The 16,688-nt window shown below is 55.1% G+C and overlaps 1 protein-coding gene across 3 annotated transcripts in view; it reads right to left on the reverse strand.

Moving 5' to 3' along the window:
- Positions 1-14,097, reverse strand: part of SH2D3C (SH2 domain containing 3C) — a 30,840-nt gene extending 16,743 nt beyond the window's left edge. Inside the window, exons 1-3 of one of the 3 annotated variants that reach the window (XM_080668950.1) lie at positions 13,971-14,097; positions 11,075-11,549; positions 516-555 (exon numbers count right to left, since the gene is read on the reverse strand). In XM_080668950.1, the coding sequence (XP_080525076.1) occupies positions 516-555; positions 11,075-11,549; positions 13,971-14,007 (552 nt within the window). In that variant the 5' untranslated portion in view covers positions 14,008-14,097. Of the gene's footprint in view, positions 1-515; positions 556-2,473; positions 2,576-9,237; positions 9,337-11,074; positions 11,550-13,970 lie in introns of those variants that run through there. The other 2 variants (XM_080668954.1, XM_080668951.1) reach the window with 2 other exon arrangements.
- Between the last annotated feature and the right edge of the window lie 2,591 nt (positions 14,098-16,688).

Raw genomic sequence — 16,688 nt, forward strand, 5'->3', positions numbered from 1 at the left:
AACTGTCTCCCTTCCAGTGCCAGCAGCCAGCACAGGGCTCTGCGCACAGAATGTTATGTCGGATTATTGTTGTTGTCATCATTTCAAAACTGCATTTTCAACACTCCCAGCACCCAGAACATATGAAGCTTGTGATAAACGTGTCTGTGATGACGAACAGTCATCCTTTCCTGCTCCCACCTCCCAGCACCAGCACATGCGCAGAAACTGGGCGTGACTGGAGTATGGCCTTTGCATAGAGACACCCTTGGGGTGCTGTCCAGCCAGCAAGGGGTGAGGTCTGCTGGTAACAGGCATCGGGATGTCCTGAGTGTGGGGCCAGGACAGAATGATGGCACGCATGGGAAGAAGATGCTTGGAGGGAAACCAGACCCCAAATGTTGCCCCGACCCCTAGACCCTTTCCTCCTGGAGACGGACAGTGAGATCTGGCTCCTAAAAAGACTCAGAAAATGATTTTGCCCTTCGTGGAACAAGCTCTGAGCCCTCCAGTGTCCCCGGCCCAGCCCCTCCTACCTTCACGTAGTCCCCGCCAGCCTCAGGCTCTCCAGCAGCCCTGGAGGGAAAGAAGAGAGGTGAGTGTCCTCAGCCCTTCCTGGCTCCCCAGCTGTCTGTCTGGTGCCAGCACCCAGCCCTCAGTTCTCCTGTCGACTCATCCTGAAGGCCGAGGGGCACAGCAGCTGAGAGCGCTTGCTGGAATCCGCTGGCGTGGCTGCGCCTCCCTTCTCTAGCTGTGGGACCCTGGGCGCATCCCTGCACCTCTCTGCGCCTGGGTTTCCTGTGAATAGGGGCCTCTGCCTCATCGGGTTGTCATGAGGATTTAAGAAGCTGATGAATGTTTGGTGCTTAACACAGGCCTGTTCCTGGTCACTGTCTTTACCCCGCTGTAGGCCATAGCCGCCCACCCCCATGCTCTCCCTCCACCTGGCCCTGACTGGATCAGTTGGAGGCCCCAGGCTGGGCCTCAGCCTCTTCTCTTCCCACCCTGTACTGGCCCCCAGTGCACAGTGAACCCCCTGCCCCCCCCCCCACACACACACACCCAGAGCTGCCTAGGACACTGTGGTGCCACTGCTGGAACAGTTGCTGCGGAATTGATCCCCTCTGATCTCCAGGGCAGCCAGGGTAGGGCGTGAAGGGGCCTGAAGGGGCCAGAGGCCAGGGTGTCTGTTTTTCCTGGTGCTACACAAACATCTCCTGCCTCAGGAGGGCCACGGTGAGTCATGCCCCCCAGGCCCTGGCCTGCAATGAAAACCTCTCTCTGATACAGCCTGGACCTGTCCCTGCAACACGGGACTCCTAAGCCCAGCTGGCTCCTTGGCATCTCCTCTTGGATGTCTGCTGTCATCTTGAACTTGCCACATCCGCAACGGGACCGCTGGGTCCTCCTGCACCGCGCCCCTGCTCCCACACCCACTTCCGTATCAGTTAATGTCAGTTTCATTCTTCTCATTGCTTTGTTTGGCCAAGAACCTCCGGTCATCTGTGCCTCCTCTCTCACTCACACTCCACACCCATCCATCAGGAAATCCTGCGGTCTCCTTCCAAAATCAATCCTGACCATGTCTCTCCCTATGTCAGCTCTGCCCCACCTGAGCCTTCTCACTGGCTGGCTCTCACACCCCCTCCGTCAGCTTCCGCTCCACCACCAGCCGGCGCTAGGGTGAAAACCTAAGCAGATCAGGAACACACACCACCCCGACCCTCCCATCTCTCAGAACAAAACCCAAACCCTTCTCCATGGCCTGCAGATGGCTGGCCATGTCATTTGTCATCCAATCCAGAATGCTTCTTCCCCTGTGAGAGTAGAGTGCCATTATTATGCCTGAAAAAATGGGCATAAACTGGGTAATATGCTCCCCAATCTCTAGGGCCCTGTGTGACCTGGAGGTACCCAACCACCCATCTTGTCAACCCTGCCCCACATGCCTCCTCTCATTCTGACCCTCCTCCCACCCCAGCCACATTGGCCTCCACACCAAGCTCATTCTTGCCACAGGGCCTTTGCACTTGCTGTTCCTTCTGCCCTGCTTTATGTTCCTCCCACATCAATCCCTACCCGAAATGACCACTTGACATTTATTTGTTGACTGTTAATTACCTGACACCTCCATTTTGTCTTATTCATTGTTGAGGCCCCAGCCCAGTGCCTGCCACCTAGTAGGAGCTCAAGGAATATTTATTGCTTAAAGGAATGCATGAATACTAAACACTCAGCAATGTTAGCCACTATCGTTATTATGAATTCCATCAGGCAGGGCCCTACTTCTCTAGCTCACACAGGCCTCAGCATCTATTTCTAGCTGCAGAATAGGGAAGAAGTTTGAACATTGGGGAATTGCTTCCTCCCATACAGAAGTGCAATATTTAAATTTAAATGTAGTAATTTTGCCGAAACCGGTTTGGCTCAGTGGATAGAGCGTCGGCCTGCGGACTGAAGGGTCCCGGGTTCGATTCCGGTCAAGGGCATGTACCTTGGTTGCGGGCACGTCCCCAGTGGGGGGTGTGCGGGAGGCAGCTGATCGATGTTTCTCTGTCATCGATGTTTCTGGCTCTCTATCCCTCTCCCTTCCTCTCTGTGGAAAATCAATAAAATATATTTAAATAAATAAATATATAAATGTAGTAATTTTAATAAAATAATTTAAAACATAAAAAGAAATCTGAGCTTAAAAAAATAATTGTGGTTAAGGTATGTGTTCCCAGGGCAGAATTCCTGAGGCCAGGGGCGGGGTGGGGGCAGGCTGGTCCTCACTGAGCAGCAGTCCGACAGCCCTCCTTATTGCAACATTCTATAGTCTCTGTTGCTCACCTTCCCTCCTGTAAAGTCCTACGTTTAACTATAGTCCCTCAGGCTGCAGCCCGGCCACAGCAGGCTTCTCGGGTCCTCTCTGTCCAATGATGGGGGACCCCTGCCCTGCTTACCATCCACTGCTCTTCCCGGGTGAGGCATCCCATTCCAGTGTTTCCGGCCATTCAAGCCCGGAAATCCTTCGACTGGTGGGAACAGATTGGCCAGGACACTGGGATCACCCCAGCACTTCCTCCAGCTTCCTGTCTACTTCCCCTCAGGCTGTGGGCAGGAGGAGAGCCTTGGGGAGGGAAGGCTGAATTGAGGGATCAGGTGGGATGGAGTGCCCAGGGCAATGGGGGTGTTCAGGGCAGAGGCCCGGAAGCTAAGGGCCTGGGCAGCCGTCAGCCCCCATTGCCTGCCCCCGTCGCTCTACAACACTCCAGGATTTCTAAGACAGAAGGTGGCCATGTCTGCTTACACCCACGGCCGCCACTTGTTCAGCCTGTGGCCACCACCTCCTCACAGGCCTCCGTCTGTGCCCACGGCTCGTTCTCACCCAGCAGCCCAAGCAGTCCCGTTAACAGAACAGTCAGATCATGGCTTTTCTCTGCTCCAACCCACAGGAGTGGCCCCAGTTTCACCGAGAGTAAGAGCCAAAGTTCTCATGACAGCGTTCACAGCCTCACCGCCTCTCCCACCCCAAGTCGACCGCCCTGCTCGGGCCACGCTGGGCTTCTTGCTGGATTTCACCCCCACCGCACGCCTTTCCACGTGCTGTTCCCTCTGCTGGAATGCTTTCTCCCCAGATATCCCCTGAGCTCCCTGCCCACCTGCAGGTCTTTACTAAAATGCCCCTTCTCGCCCTAGCCGGTTTGGCTCGGTGGATAGAGCATCAGCCTGAGGACTGAAGGGTCCTGGGTTTGCTTCCGGTCAAGGGCATGTACCTTGGTTGTGGGCACATCCCCAGTGGGGGGTGTGCAGGAGGCGGCTGATTGATGTTTCTCTCTCATCGATGTTTCTAACTCTCTATCTCTCTCCCTTCCTCTCTGTAAAAAAATCAATAAAATATATTTAAAAAAATAAAAATAAAAATAAAATGCCCCTTCTCAGTGAGGCCTCCGTGGCCACCCACCTAAAAACGTGTCCTTCTCCTGGCTCCCCACCTCCCTGCCCTGCTCACTTCCTCCCGGAGCACATCTGACTGGCCGTGTGCCTGACTCAAGCGCTGTCTCTTCTCACTATTCCCTCAGTTCCCCGAGGGCAGGGATTGAGACCTGCCCACAGCAGCGCCAGGCACCCCGTAAAGATGTTCATGAGTGAATGGAGGGCACAGCAGTCCCTGAAACCCAAGGGTAGTCTAGTCCTCACGGTGGCTCCGCACCCTGTGAGCGGCCCTCTGCCGGCCCCCTTCTCTCTCCTCTGACTCTGCCTTGCTCTCTGGCCACCTCACGCATCCCCCCAAGAGTGCAGCTCCCTCCAGCCTCAGGGCCTTTGTACAGGCTGTTTCCTCTGCCTGGAGCCTCCGCTTTGCCTCGGGGCCAGGGCAATTCCTACATAGACTTCAGATCTCAGTTTCCTTGCAGATTTCTAGAACATTCTCCCTCTTGTTGTAACGAGCAAACCAGGAATCAAAGCTTTCATTTCTAAACACTCAGCTCCATTAATTAATTAGCTTATTCCGTGTTTTACGGATTTAAAAGGCACATCCCCTCTAATATTAGTGGTGAAATCAATTAATAAATAATAGTGACAACTGAGCTAAATCAGTCCCATTAATCAGCTGCATTAATTATTTAAATAACCAACCCCTTTAATTGCCCATATTAACTGATTTGTTCTGATAACTGATACCACTCAGTGCATATATTAACTTAGTTAATTGGATTAATGAGCAGTAATTAAAGCCAATAACCTTTTATTCCCCTGAGGCAGGTTTAGGTCTGAGCGTAACCTTCAGGACCTCCATCCTGGCCCAGAGGAAAGGGCACCCTTCCCCTCCAACACCCCCCCCCCGCCCCCGCTCCCCGAGGAGAGGCAGTGGAGGGGCTGCCATCCTGCCCCACCCGGGCCCTCCCTCCCCACAGGCAGCTTTGCCCTCTGCCCACTGCCTCTGTCTGTCCCCTAGTTTGTTCCCTTGGGCCTCGAGGCCCTGAGTGGAGACCCCCCCAGCCGCTGCCTCCTGCTTCTTGGCTTGCCTGCCCTTTGCCTTCCCCTCTCTGAGGGTCAACGTCCTCATCTGTGAAAGTGACTCATTATAACTGTCTTCCCAGAGGGGCCACAGGATCCGGTGAGAGGGAAGGGTGTGAGGTTCCTGAGCCCATGTGGCTCCTCTCTCTGCCCCAGCCCCACTCCCTGGAGATCTCCCATCCTGCCCTGGGGCAGGAAGATTCTTTCCTGCCTTCACCTTGACCTTCACTCAGCCCTGGCCGAGAAGCAAAACTGCTCTGTGCTCCTCGCGCTTTAAAGGCCCGGGTCAGAGAGGGGTCTGGGGCAGAAAGCCCCGGCTCTCCGGGGACACCTGCCATGAGGCCTTTGGGATCTCCTGCCAGGAAGGCTCTTGGCTTTAGCACCCGCCCTGCCCCACCACCTCTAAGATGGGCCACCACTGTCCTGGAGACAAGCCTGCTCCTTCTCCACCATTCTGCGCCCTCAGACTTCTTGGCAGGGGTGGAGCTCAGAAAGGGTGGTAGCCTTGTAAGAAGAGGCAGAGCCAAGGACTCTGAGTTCTGAGGCTGCTGTGTCTCAGAATCTGCAGGAGAGGAGCAAAAGGGAAGGCACGCGCTGGATGCTGACCGAAGGCCCGGGATCCGGGAGCCCCACGTTCTAGGGGAGGAAAGGAAGCTTGGGACTCGACCCAGGACACACCGCTGCGCACACTAGGTCTGGGTTGGCTCTGCTTTATCCCTTGCATGAGGTGGTCTCCCCAGAAAGCAGAGGCTGCTGCTGGTGGAGAGGGGAGAAGCCGGGGAGGGGATGGCAAAGAAAAACATTTCATCCAAACCGGAGCCCAGAACCGATGTCAGAAAGAGGAAAGGGCATGTGGATGCAGAGAGAAGACCCTCGGGCTCTGGGGAGGGCCCTCGGCTGGGAGGGAGGAAGCTGTGTGACCCTGGGCAAACCCCCCTCACTGGGCCTCAGTTTCCTCTTCTGTAACAGGGGCATGGTGGTATGAACGGCTCCCGTGTATTGGTACTTTCTTGGGTCAAGCCCAGGGTAAATGTTCCACCTGCCACACTCATCCAATCCCCACAGCAACCCTGGAAGCAGCTGCTGTTAATTTCCCCAGTTTATAGATGGGGAAACTGAGGCTGAGAGAGGGGAGTTGGGTTCAAGGATGTACAGTCAGTGGGACTCTGAGCTGCTGATACATCCCACCCCTGTCCTCCCAGCCATCACCCCCGACATAGGTGGCGCATTCTGCAAGCAGGGTCCCCTGAGGGTTTAGGGGGATGTGTCTCAGTTGGAGGCAGGGGCAGTCCATCTTTCCTGAACCAGCACTGTTCCCACAGCCGGAGGCGTCCGGGGGTCTCGAGGACTGTGAGAAAGTCTCCACAGGAAATGAGAGCCAGGAGCAGCTGGGCCCCTTCGGAAGACAAGGACCAGCCGCCCTGAGCCTGAAGAGGCTGAGCGGACTGGGCCCCCACAGCCCCCTCCCCCAGTGGGTAATCACTACCAGATGCCCAGCAGCTGACGTCACTGTGCAGGGCCGAGAGGGTCGTGGGACTCTGGGGAGCACTGGGAATTCTTGGACCAGAATCAACATTCCAGGAGGAAAGGGGGGAGCTGGCCTGTTCTCAGTGCCTGGCATCAGCTCTGGGGTACAGGCAACACAGGGTGCCCCGGCTCCCCTATGGGGTACCACCTTCTCCAAGTCTCAGTTTCCTTCTGAACAGCCCTAGGAATGGGGGTGGAGGGGTCGATCTCTGGGTGGGAGAAAAGGACACTTGGGTGGGACCTTTACAATGAGTAGAACTGCATTCAGATCCCCCTCAAAGGAGAGGCCCTGGTCACACCCAAATCAAAGTGGGGCCCTCCTGCGCTCAAGGCCAGCAGTGGCCGCACAGAGTCACAGCAGGGCCTGCCGCGCCTGCAGGCCTTAGGTTCCCTGAACCCATTTCCTCTCCAGCCTATCTCCTACCACTCCTCTCCCCCAGCCCCCCACCTTGTTCTCAAATATGCCAAGGACGGCCCCACCCGGGGACCTTTGACCATGCTGTTCCCTCGGCCTGGTACACTCTCCCCCAGATAGCAAGAGGGACCGTTACCTCATCTTCTTTGTTTAAGTGTCATTTTCTCAGAGACGTTTTTCCCGGCTAACCTTCCTAAATTGCCACCACTAGCCGCTCCCCCCAAGACCAATTCCCTTAGTTGATTTAAACCTTTCTTCCTAACGCTTTTCTCCTCTGACGGTATACCGCATTTTCCCGTTCATCATCTGTCTTCCCCACCCTGGAATGGGGGCTCCGGGAGACCGGGGTTTTGTCTGCTGTGCTCACTGCTGTCTCCCCAGGACCTAGAATAGTGTCTTGGGCCCCGTGGTCGGCAAACTGCGGCTTCCGAGCCACATGCGGCTCTTTGGCCCCTTGAGTGTGGCTCTTCCACAAAATACCACAGCCTGGGCGACTCTATTTTGAAGAAGTGGCGTTAGAAGAAGTTTAAGTTTAAAAAATTTGGCTCTCAAAAGAAATTTCAATCGTTGTACTGTTGATATTTGGCTCTGTGGACTAAGGAGTTTGCCGACCACCGGTCTAGGCCATAGTGACATCTCAGCAAATATCAAAACTACTAAAATTCCAACTCAACTAACTGTGTGACCTCATGCAAGTTGTTACCTTTACAAACCCTCAATATCTTCGTCTGTAAACTGGGCTCCTAAGATCTCTCTCCGGGGGGTTATGGGAAGTCGTTTGAAATAATGGTAGAAACAGGGTTTGAGCTTTTTACTTGCAGGCGGTGAGACGTGGCCTCGTGGTTAAGAGCTTGGGCTTGGGATCAAATCTAGGCTCTGACACTTAATCTCTGCAGTCCCAGGAAAACCCCTTCCCCTCTCTGATCCTCAGTCTCCTCACTGATAAAATGTGGCAAATAGAAGCACCCCCCCCCACACACACACACATAGGGCCCATGTGGTAGACAGTGCCCATTGGGAGCTCCGGACAGGGCCTGGCCAGTTATGAGCCAGATCTCGATCGCCTCTGCTGGTGTCCTGGCCTGATGATTCCTGTGTGGGTGTGGGTGTGGGTGTGAGTGTGGGTGTGGGTGTGGGTGTGGGTGTGGGTGTGGGTGTGGGTGTGGGTTGTTGGGAGCCTCCCTCCTCCGTAACACGGACTGAGAGGGAAGGGTGTCAGCGGTCTCTGGTCGGGCTATTTCCCTGCAGAGGGTGCTGGCGTGGAGGCAGGCTAGGCTGACACTCTCCTAAAGGCGCTTCATACCCTGCGTTGTTGGCCCCTCCCTCCTTCCTCCTCATCCCATGATCTCAACAGGGAACTGGGCACCAGGAAACCCTGCAGCCTCACCTCTTCCCCTTCCTTCCTTCCTTCTGCTCCAGGTGCGCCCTGCCTCCCCAGGGGTGGGGGAGAGACAACAAATTTAGGCTGCTTTCTGGGCAAACACTGGAAACACCCCCTTGGGACCCCCTATGGGAACGAGACCCCCCAGTCTTGCTCAGCGACCGTTCTCAAATGCCTTCCTCCCCAGGTTGGATGGATCCTCAGAAACCATCCCAGGCCCATCTGGGCTTCTGGGGAGACTGAGGCCCAGAGTCGGGCAGGGCAAGCCTGAGGTCACATGGGCAAAGCAGCGCTCCTGACTCCGGCGTACAGGCCTGGGCTCAGGGGCTCCTGAAAGTGTTCAGCAATTCCTGGCCTCCTCCTTGGCTGAAAGGCAGCATGGGACACTGGGTCCCAGGACACAGGAGGGCTCAATCTGACCTGCAAACCCACCCCCTCGGCCCCCTGGACACTCCAGATGATTAGAGGCTGGGGGAGAGTCTGTTTCTCTGACAGCTGTAGGCCATGCTTGATCACCAGGCTCCTGCCACAGGGGAGGAAGGCTGGGTCCTAGACTTGGCATTCCCAAGGTTTCTCAAGAGCATCCTTCTCAGAGGCCCTGGCCCTGCTGGAGAGGAATGGGTTGCCCAACCCTTAAGGGCACAGGCAGGAAGGTGGAGTTAAACCCTGGTTCTGACTTTGCTACTGTGTCAAACTGGGCACAGTAAACCTCTCTTTCCTCATCTGTAAAATGGGAATGATATAGTGTCTCTCCCCCGGGGCTGTTCTGAGGAACAAATGCCCAACTTCTTTCGAGAAAGAACGGGACAGAGTTACACCAAAAGTCCCTGATGCTAAACCAGCACCGGTTTGTCAGTTGCGCCAGGGGCACGGATGTCCCCCTCAGACCACTACGGTCCCCGCCAGCCCTCCCCGCGCCCCGCTGGTCACTCACCCTCTGGGTCCTAGCGTGGGGCACCTTCGGCCCACTGCAGTCATGGTTCCCCGTTTGCAGCCTGCGGACCTCCTCAGCCCAAGGGCTCCCTCCTTTCTCAGGCCACAGAGCTCCGGAGCCAGAGCAAGACTTCGGGGGCGGAGCCTGAGGCTTAAACCACGCCCCGACACGCCCCCCGCCCTCTGCCGGCGCCGCTCCACCGGCTGGGAAGGACACGCCCCACCTTGGACACGCCCCTCCGCCTCCGGTCTCGCTCCGCCCTCTCCCCCCATCTGTCAGCGTCCGGGGCTGGGAAAGCCACGCCCCCTGGCACACACACACCCCCTCCCCGCCTGACCCCTCCCCTCTGCAACCCCCACGTCCCCAGCTGTCCGGGTGCAGTGTGGAAAGACCACGCTCCTCCACCCGCCAGTCCGGCTCCCTCAGACTTCCAATGTCCATCTCAGACTTTGGTTTACCTCAGAACGCCCCTCCCCTACATGCAATCCCTGCTCCTCCACGCCCCAATGAGGCTGAATTTAGGAGGGAACGGCAGCGCATCCCGGATCGTGGGGCAGCCAGGGATGGTGGAAAGCATTCATTTTATTCATCATAAATGTAAGCATTCCCACTTATTGTTTGTAGTGTGCCAGGCACTGTGCTAAGATTTTATAAGTATATTATTCTTGAATTATCACCACAACGGTACAAGGTCGGTGCTATCTTTATGCCCACTTATCAGATGAGAAAACTGAGGTTCAGAAAAGGGAACAGACACGTCCAACAGCACGCAGTCAGTTAGAGGCAGAGTCTGGATTGAATTCACGCTGCAGATTTACAGAGTCCTGCTCCCCCCATTGAAGGGGGTGGGTCTATGTTCTGATATCTTAGCACACAGAAGCTGTGCTTTTTTGTCTCAGAGCAAAGCCACTCCAGAAAGGTCCCAGCACCGGCCCTAGAGTTACTTTTGCTCAGTTATTTGTTTTTTCCTTTATCTCAATAGGCACATCTGATCCGTGTGATTGATTACACAAAGGCCCTTAAGGTTGAAAAGGTCCCTTTGGTTGGGGTTGAGGGGGGTCTCCCAAGGGCATGAAGTACATGGCTGTAGGGTTTAGATTAGAAGGTGGTGGGTACAATGGGCTGGATGAGTGTGCAGCCCCTGGAAGCAAGCCATTTCCTGTTCAAATCCCAGCTCTGCAACCTTGGCTGAGTCTCAGTCTCCCCATCTGTAAAATGGGGCTGATCATAGATTCTTTTACAGTTTTCTGTATAACATCTATTTGGACAGCCAGTAAAATGTGTGCTTACTAAATGGGAGCTATGGCCATATCACCACTCTTTGTATTTTTGCATGAACTCAATTCACCCTATAATCAAGTTAAATGATAAGCAGTTTTCTAGAGCAGGTGAAGCAGTGTTATCCAGCAGAAGTAAGGGTGCTGATTTCCACGTGAGGGCCCTGGGCAGGGATCCAGCGATCAGGCTTGGAGTCCAGCCAGCAGCTGAGCCCGTGCTGGAGGTTGCCTGGGGCTTTGGAGTCAGGTGGGTCTTAGTTCAAATCCTGACTTTGTCATTTGTTAGATGTGCAACCGGAGTGGAGCAGATTCTCCCCTCTGAATCTGTTTCCTCAAATGGCCATAACAGTATCTCCTCCCCCGTTTTGTCTTTTTTTTCTCCTTGGAAAGTCATTGCCAGCGGAGGGCTAAGCACAGTGCCTGGTTTGTAGTAGGCACTTGGTTAAGGCGTGTTTACTTCGATGTGTGTGTGGGGGGTTCCCCTTCAGGCTCTAATAGCAGGAGACTGGAAACCCCATCCCTGCAGGTCCTGCCCTCACCTTCCCCTGGTGGGCACCTACCTTTCTGGGGGCACATTCCTGGGGACTGTCTCCTCTTCTGGGTCTACCCTGGGGTCCTCAGGCTCTCTCGTGGGGCTCGCCTCCACCGCTGAAGGGTTGGGTTTCACCTCTGTGTCCTCCTGGGGGGCTTCAGTCTCCACCACCTTCTCTTTGGCTTCCTCCATGCCTGGGGGGTCAGGCAGGCCTCGGGGTACCAAGTGGGGCTCAGGGCCCACCTCTTGGGTCTCCAGGGCAGCCTGTCGGTTCTGAGACTTCTTGATGCTGGGCCGAGGCATGGTGCCCATGTGGCTGTACATGTCGCTGGAACGGGCATAAGCCGGGGGACTCTTGGGGACTGTCATCATGTCATCCTGCGTGGCCTCAAAGATTTCAGGCTTTAGATTAGGTCGGATAGTGACGGGAGCCAAGGACCGTCTCAGAGTGAAGGACCGGGGGAGATTGGAGAGACTCCCAAAGCCCTTGAACTTGAAGAACTCTGGCAGGGGGAAGAGAAGGGAAAGGCGTTAATGACAATGCCAGCAGCAATAATAATAGATACTAGGTACATGCTGTTTGACTCACTGAGGGTCCAAGGAGGGCAGGCCTCACTGCCACCTCCTCTGATTATTATGGTCTAAGTTGGCAGCTTTGAAGCCACATAGCCCCATGCTTGAATCCCTGCTCTTCCGCATGCTAGCTGTGCAACCTTCGTCAAGTCATTTGACCCCTCTGAGCTCCATTCTCCACATCAGTAAAATGGAGATTATAACACCCACCACCTATGGTCTGTGGGAGGATTGAAGGAAAGCATGTAAATGACATGCTTACCATGGTGCCTGGCACACAAATATCCTCAAGAAGTAATGAAGGGGGGAAAATAAAAGAAGTAATGGAGGTGCTGGTCATGACGGTGATGCTGCTGCTGCTGATGATGATAATGCCTCTGCACTTGTCAAACTTGCAGCACGCATTCCCTCACTGAATTCTCAGCACAACTCCACGGCACAGCTGAATGCCCCGTTTTCCAGATGAGGAAACTGAGTTTCAGAGACGTGAAATGAATCCCCCGGGTTACACAGCCTGCAGGTGAAGTTGCATGTGTGTGGGAGTGTGTACGTGTGTGTTGGGGCATGGAGAGGGTGGGTGTTTAAGCACCTGGGGCGAGGGAGAAACGAGAAAGGCATTGTCAAGAGCCTAAGGGTCCCAGTCCCTGTGGTTCTCTCCTTCCTGTCAGCTGAGCCCTGGGTCTAACTCAGGCAGCAGTGCTCAGTGCTTGGGTGATACCATCTCCTCATTTCTGCAGGGGGGGCATGTGGATTCCTCCTTCCGGTCCCCAGCGGTGGGGCTGCCCCTTCTTGCAGCCACCACCATCTGACCTCCAGATAAACACAAAGGAAAAAACTCTAGCATTTTCCACTTCCTCAGCATCCTCTGCCTCCTCGGGTCCTCACAAGCACGCTGGCATATAGGTAAGAGGCCTCTATTTGACGAGAGAGGAAACTGAGGCCCAGAGAGGGCAAGGGACCTGCCCAGGGTCACACAGCAGGGCTGAGCCTGGACAAAGGTCAGTGCTTTGGGGCTTTCTTCCAGCCCTGCCCACCCCTCTCTTGGTCTTAGCCTCTGCCGCCTGACAAACGGCAGAAAACACCGAAGCTCACTCTCAGAGAGCTCTGCCCTGGGGCAGGAATTGTGCCAACGGCCAGAGGGAGGCCTCCTTTCTCAGCCCCACGTATTTGTCTCCGGGGCACCAGGGATCTGGAGGGAACAGTAGGCGGGCAAGGAGTGAAACTGAGGCCAGTCCAGGAACATGAGATTGAGCCCTGGTCTATAGCCCCACACGATCTCAGGCGATTCTCTGGGTCTCAGTCTCTTCATTGTGGAATGCAGCCATAAACCTTGCCCTGGACACACACACAGACACACAGACACAGATACACACAGACATACACACAGACACAGATACACACACACACAGATACACACACACACAGACACAGATACACACAGACACAGATACACACACAGACACAGATACACACACACAGACACAGATACACACACACACAGACACAGATACACACACAGACACAGATACACACACAGACACAGATACACACACAGACAGACACAGATACACACACACAGACACAGATACACACACAGACACAGATACACGCACACACACACACACAGACACAGATACTCACACACACAGACACAGATACACACACACAGACACAGATACACACACAGACACAGATACACACACAGACACAGATACACACACACAGACACAGATACACACACAGACACAGATACACACACAGACACAGATACACACACACACACACACACACACACACTGTGCTGTCAGATCAAAGAAACCAGGGCCCAGGGCAGGCAGAAGTCCGCTGGGACCAAGAAGGGACTGACTTGGGGAAGCAGCCATGGGTGGGTGTGGCCCTTCCTTGAGTTGCTCTGGGTCCCGGTATCACTGCTGGTGGGGACATGGGACAGAATGACATGGCACATACACACACCCCTGCCCCTGCCCTATCCCAGTAACTCCCCATCTGAGACCCCAGGAGGACCAGGCGTAGAGATGGAGTGTGTAGCGGTCTTCCCGGGCTCCATAAGGTCAGAGAGCCAGAGACAGGACCCGCAGAGACTGAGTCGGGGTAGGGAGAGACAGACACACAGAAGCACAGAGATGGAGAGCCAATCCGGCCAGAGAGAGAGAGAGACACTGGCCCAGAGTGATGTGGAGATGGTGACATGGAAACCCAGAAGCAGAGACCTCCGGAGAGAGACAGACCTGGACCGAAAGAGAAACAGGAAGGAGACAGAGTCGGAGAGAGCAGATGCAGAGAGAAGCTGAGATGAAGGCAGGCGCAGGGATGCAGGGCCGTGCACTCACTGAACTTTCTGCTGGCCTTCTTGGGCCTCTCTGTCATCTTGTCCAGTCGGGCAGTGCTGCTGGCCTGCGGGCAAGAGGCTGCTCCAGCCTCTGGACATCCACGCTGCCTCCTCACCTCCCCTTCCCCTTTCTCACCCTCTCACCCGCTTCCTCTGTGTATTTTTAAACCAGTGAAACTCCCACAGCCCTACCCTCCCTATCCTCTCCGCAGGGGGCGGGGGCTGGGGCCTCCCTGAGTCCAGGCCCCTGTGGGCCTCCTCCTTGTCCTCAGCAGCAAGCGGGGTGGGGGGGGGGAGCGGGCAGACCACAAGCCCGTGGGACTGGAAGGTCTGGGGAACAAACCACTGGCTCTGGGAACAGAGCCCACTGGGCTGGGGACCGCTGGGGACCTGCCAACAGCTGTCAGGGGGTCTGGTCTTTGGGCTGAGAGGGTGCAGGGAGTCAGGCCTGCGCAGAGGGCAGTTTCTTCTAAGCCGCCTGGGGATGGACTGGCAGCAGTGGTTAGGCCTGTGGGCTCTGGGACTGCCCAGACCCAAGTTCAAGTCCTGGCTGGCCACTGTATCACGGTGTGATCCGGGCTCAGGCACCTACCTCGCCGAGCTGTTTCCGGCCTGTGAGAAGGGTATTTGCAATGCCCACCTCACAGAGTCCAGGTTTGGTGCAGAGCCTGGCATTAAATTGGTGCCCACCGAGGCATGGTCACTCCTGTTCAAGCTACCAGGGACGCAGTGATAATTTGGCCCACCCCACTGATTGTACAGAAATGGGGAAACTGAGGCATCGCCCCCGGCCATACAGGGGGTTGGTGGCACACACTGGGTCACAACTTGCCCTTTCAAGTCCCTTAGCCCACAGCCTGGACCTTTCCACCGTGCAACCTGTGTGTGTGTGTGTGTGTGTGTAAGCTCTCATGGGCAGGACAGAGATGAGGAAGTGAAACCCCCTAAACAGGTGATGAGGATGGGGTGGGGCCACAAGACCATGGGCTTCAAGTCCTACTTCGGCGGGCCACCGACAAGTTATTGGAGCCTCTGAAGCAAGCATGTCAGACTCAGAGACTACCACGGGCCAAAGAAACAAGGTTTAAGGTTACGTGGGCCGCAAAAAAACAAACGCTCCCATTTTCATGGAAACATATGTTTATGTCAATAGAGACATGCTGAATACAAAGGACTGAAATAAATGAGTCATCGTTAACATAAAATAATAGAACATTTTAATAAAAATTAATATTTTTTCTTGAACATTAACTTACCAGTCACTGAAAATTCATAAGCGTAACGCAAATAAACCTATTTTGCTTGTTCTCCGAAAGTGAAATATTTCCTGTTGCGCACACGAAACCAGTCAGTACGAGACTAATGACGTGGCCATCGGCTGCCCAAATATTCGCTGCTGGTATTAGTGGAGAGAAATGGTGCGCCTGCGCGTAAGGGAAATGAATGCGACACGATTATAGTAATCAGTCATTAGCAAACATCGTAGCTCGTTATTAATAATTATGTATAACAGGATATTGTAAAAATTAAGTTATGAATTTTTATTAAAACGTTTCTTAGATACCGTTATATTGGCTGGGCCGCAAAAATATTCGTTGGGGGCCGCGGGCTGCGAGTGTGACAGGCTTGCTCTGAAGCCTCAGTCACCTAATCTCTAGAATGGGCACAAGTTCAGGGTAAGCAGTCAACCCACAGAGGCACCCCACAGTGGCGCCCTACAGTGGCGTGGCATTATGATCCAGGCCTCTGGGGCTAAACCAGGGCTGTGAGAAAAGGAACACAGCCCACGAGGCCAACGCGCCAGCCGGGCATGGAGCTGGCAGCTTCCACTGTGAGGCATATCCTGGTACTGTCCTATTTCACAGATGGGGAAAGCGAGGCTAAAGAAGACCAGAGGCAGCCGTGGGCAAACTACGGCACGCGGGCCGGATCTGGCCCGTTCGGCTGTTCTATCCGGCCCGCGGAGCCAAAAGAGCGGAGGGTTCTCTTGCTCTCCCCTCTGCTCCTTTACTTTGAATTTATATTAGTTCACACAAACACTCCATCCATGCTTTTGTTCCGGCCCTCCGGTCCAGTTTAAGAACCCATTGTGGCCCTCGAGTCAAAAAGTTTGCCCACCCCTGCACTAGACAGACATGCAGGTGCCCTAGCTCCCAGGCTGGTGCCCCTCCCATGTCTGGGTTGCTGTTAGAAGAGGGAGAGGGGCCTGTGGCCTGGCAGTAGCTGAGGGTCCCTGGCTTCTCTCCCGGGGGGCACCCCAGGGACTTGGACTACCTGCTGAGGCCGGGGCATCGGCCAGTGCTGGCTTCCCGGCCAGGCCACCCTCACTGTGTGACCCTTCATAAGAGACTTGACCGCTGTGGGTCTCGGTTTCCTTATCTGTGAAATAGGTCACACGGCTCCGACTTCCTGGGGCAGTTGGATGAAAGGAGCCAATGTTGGCCCAGGCCAGCATGCTATGGCTTCAGCAAACCTTGGCAGTTGGTGCTGAGGGATGGGAATGGGTCAGGCCAGGAAACCCCAGCATCAGGCGCGCGGTGTGAGACCCCGGAGTCCGGCCACCTCGAGGCTGTGTTGGGGGTGGAGTTGCCTTGTCAGTGCTGGGGGCCCTGTCGTTGGCCCTGGCGCCAGGGCAATTGCAACATCCCTGGGAGAATGAATGGGCCTCAGTGTGGCGGCTGGGCTGAGCTCAGAGCCCCCTTTGTGCTGCCTCGAGTGG

This window comes from Plecotus auritus, assembly GCF_963455305.1.
Source record: "Plecotus auritus genome assembly, chromosome: 5".
NCBI classification, from domain to species: Eukaryota; Metazoa; Chordata; class Mammalia; order Chiroptera; family Vespertilionidae; genus Plecotus; species Plecotus auritus.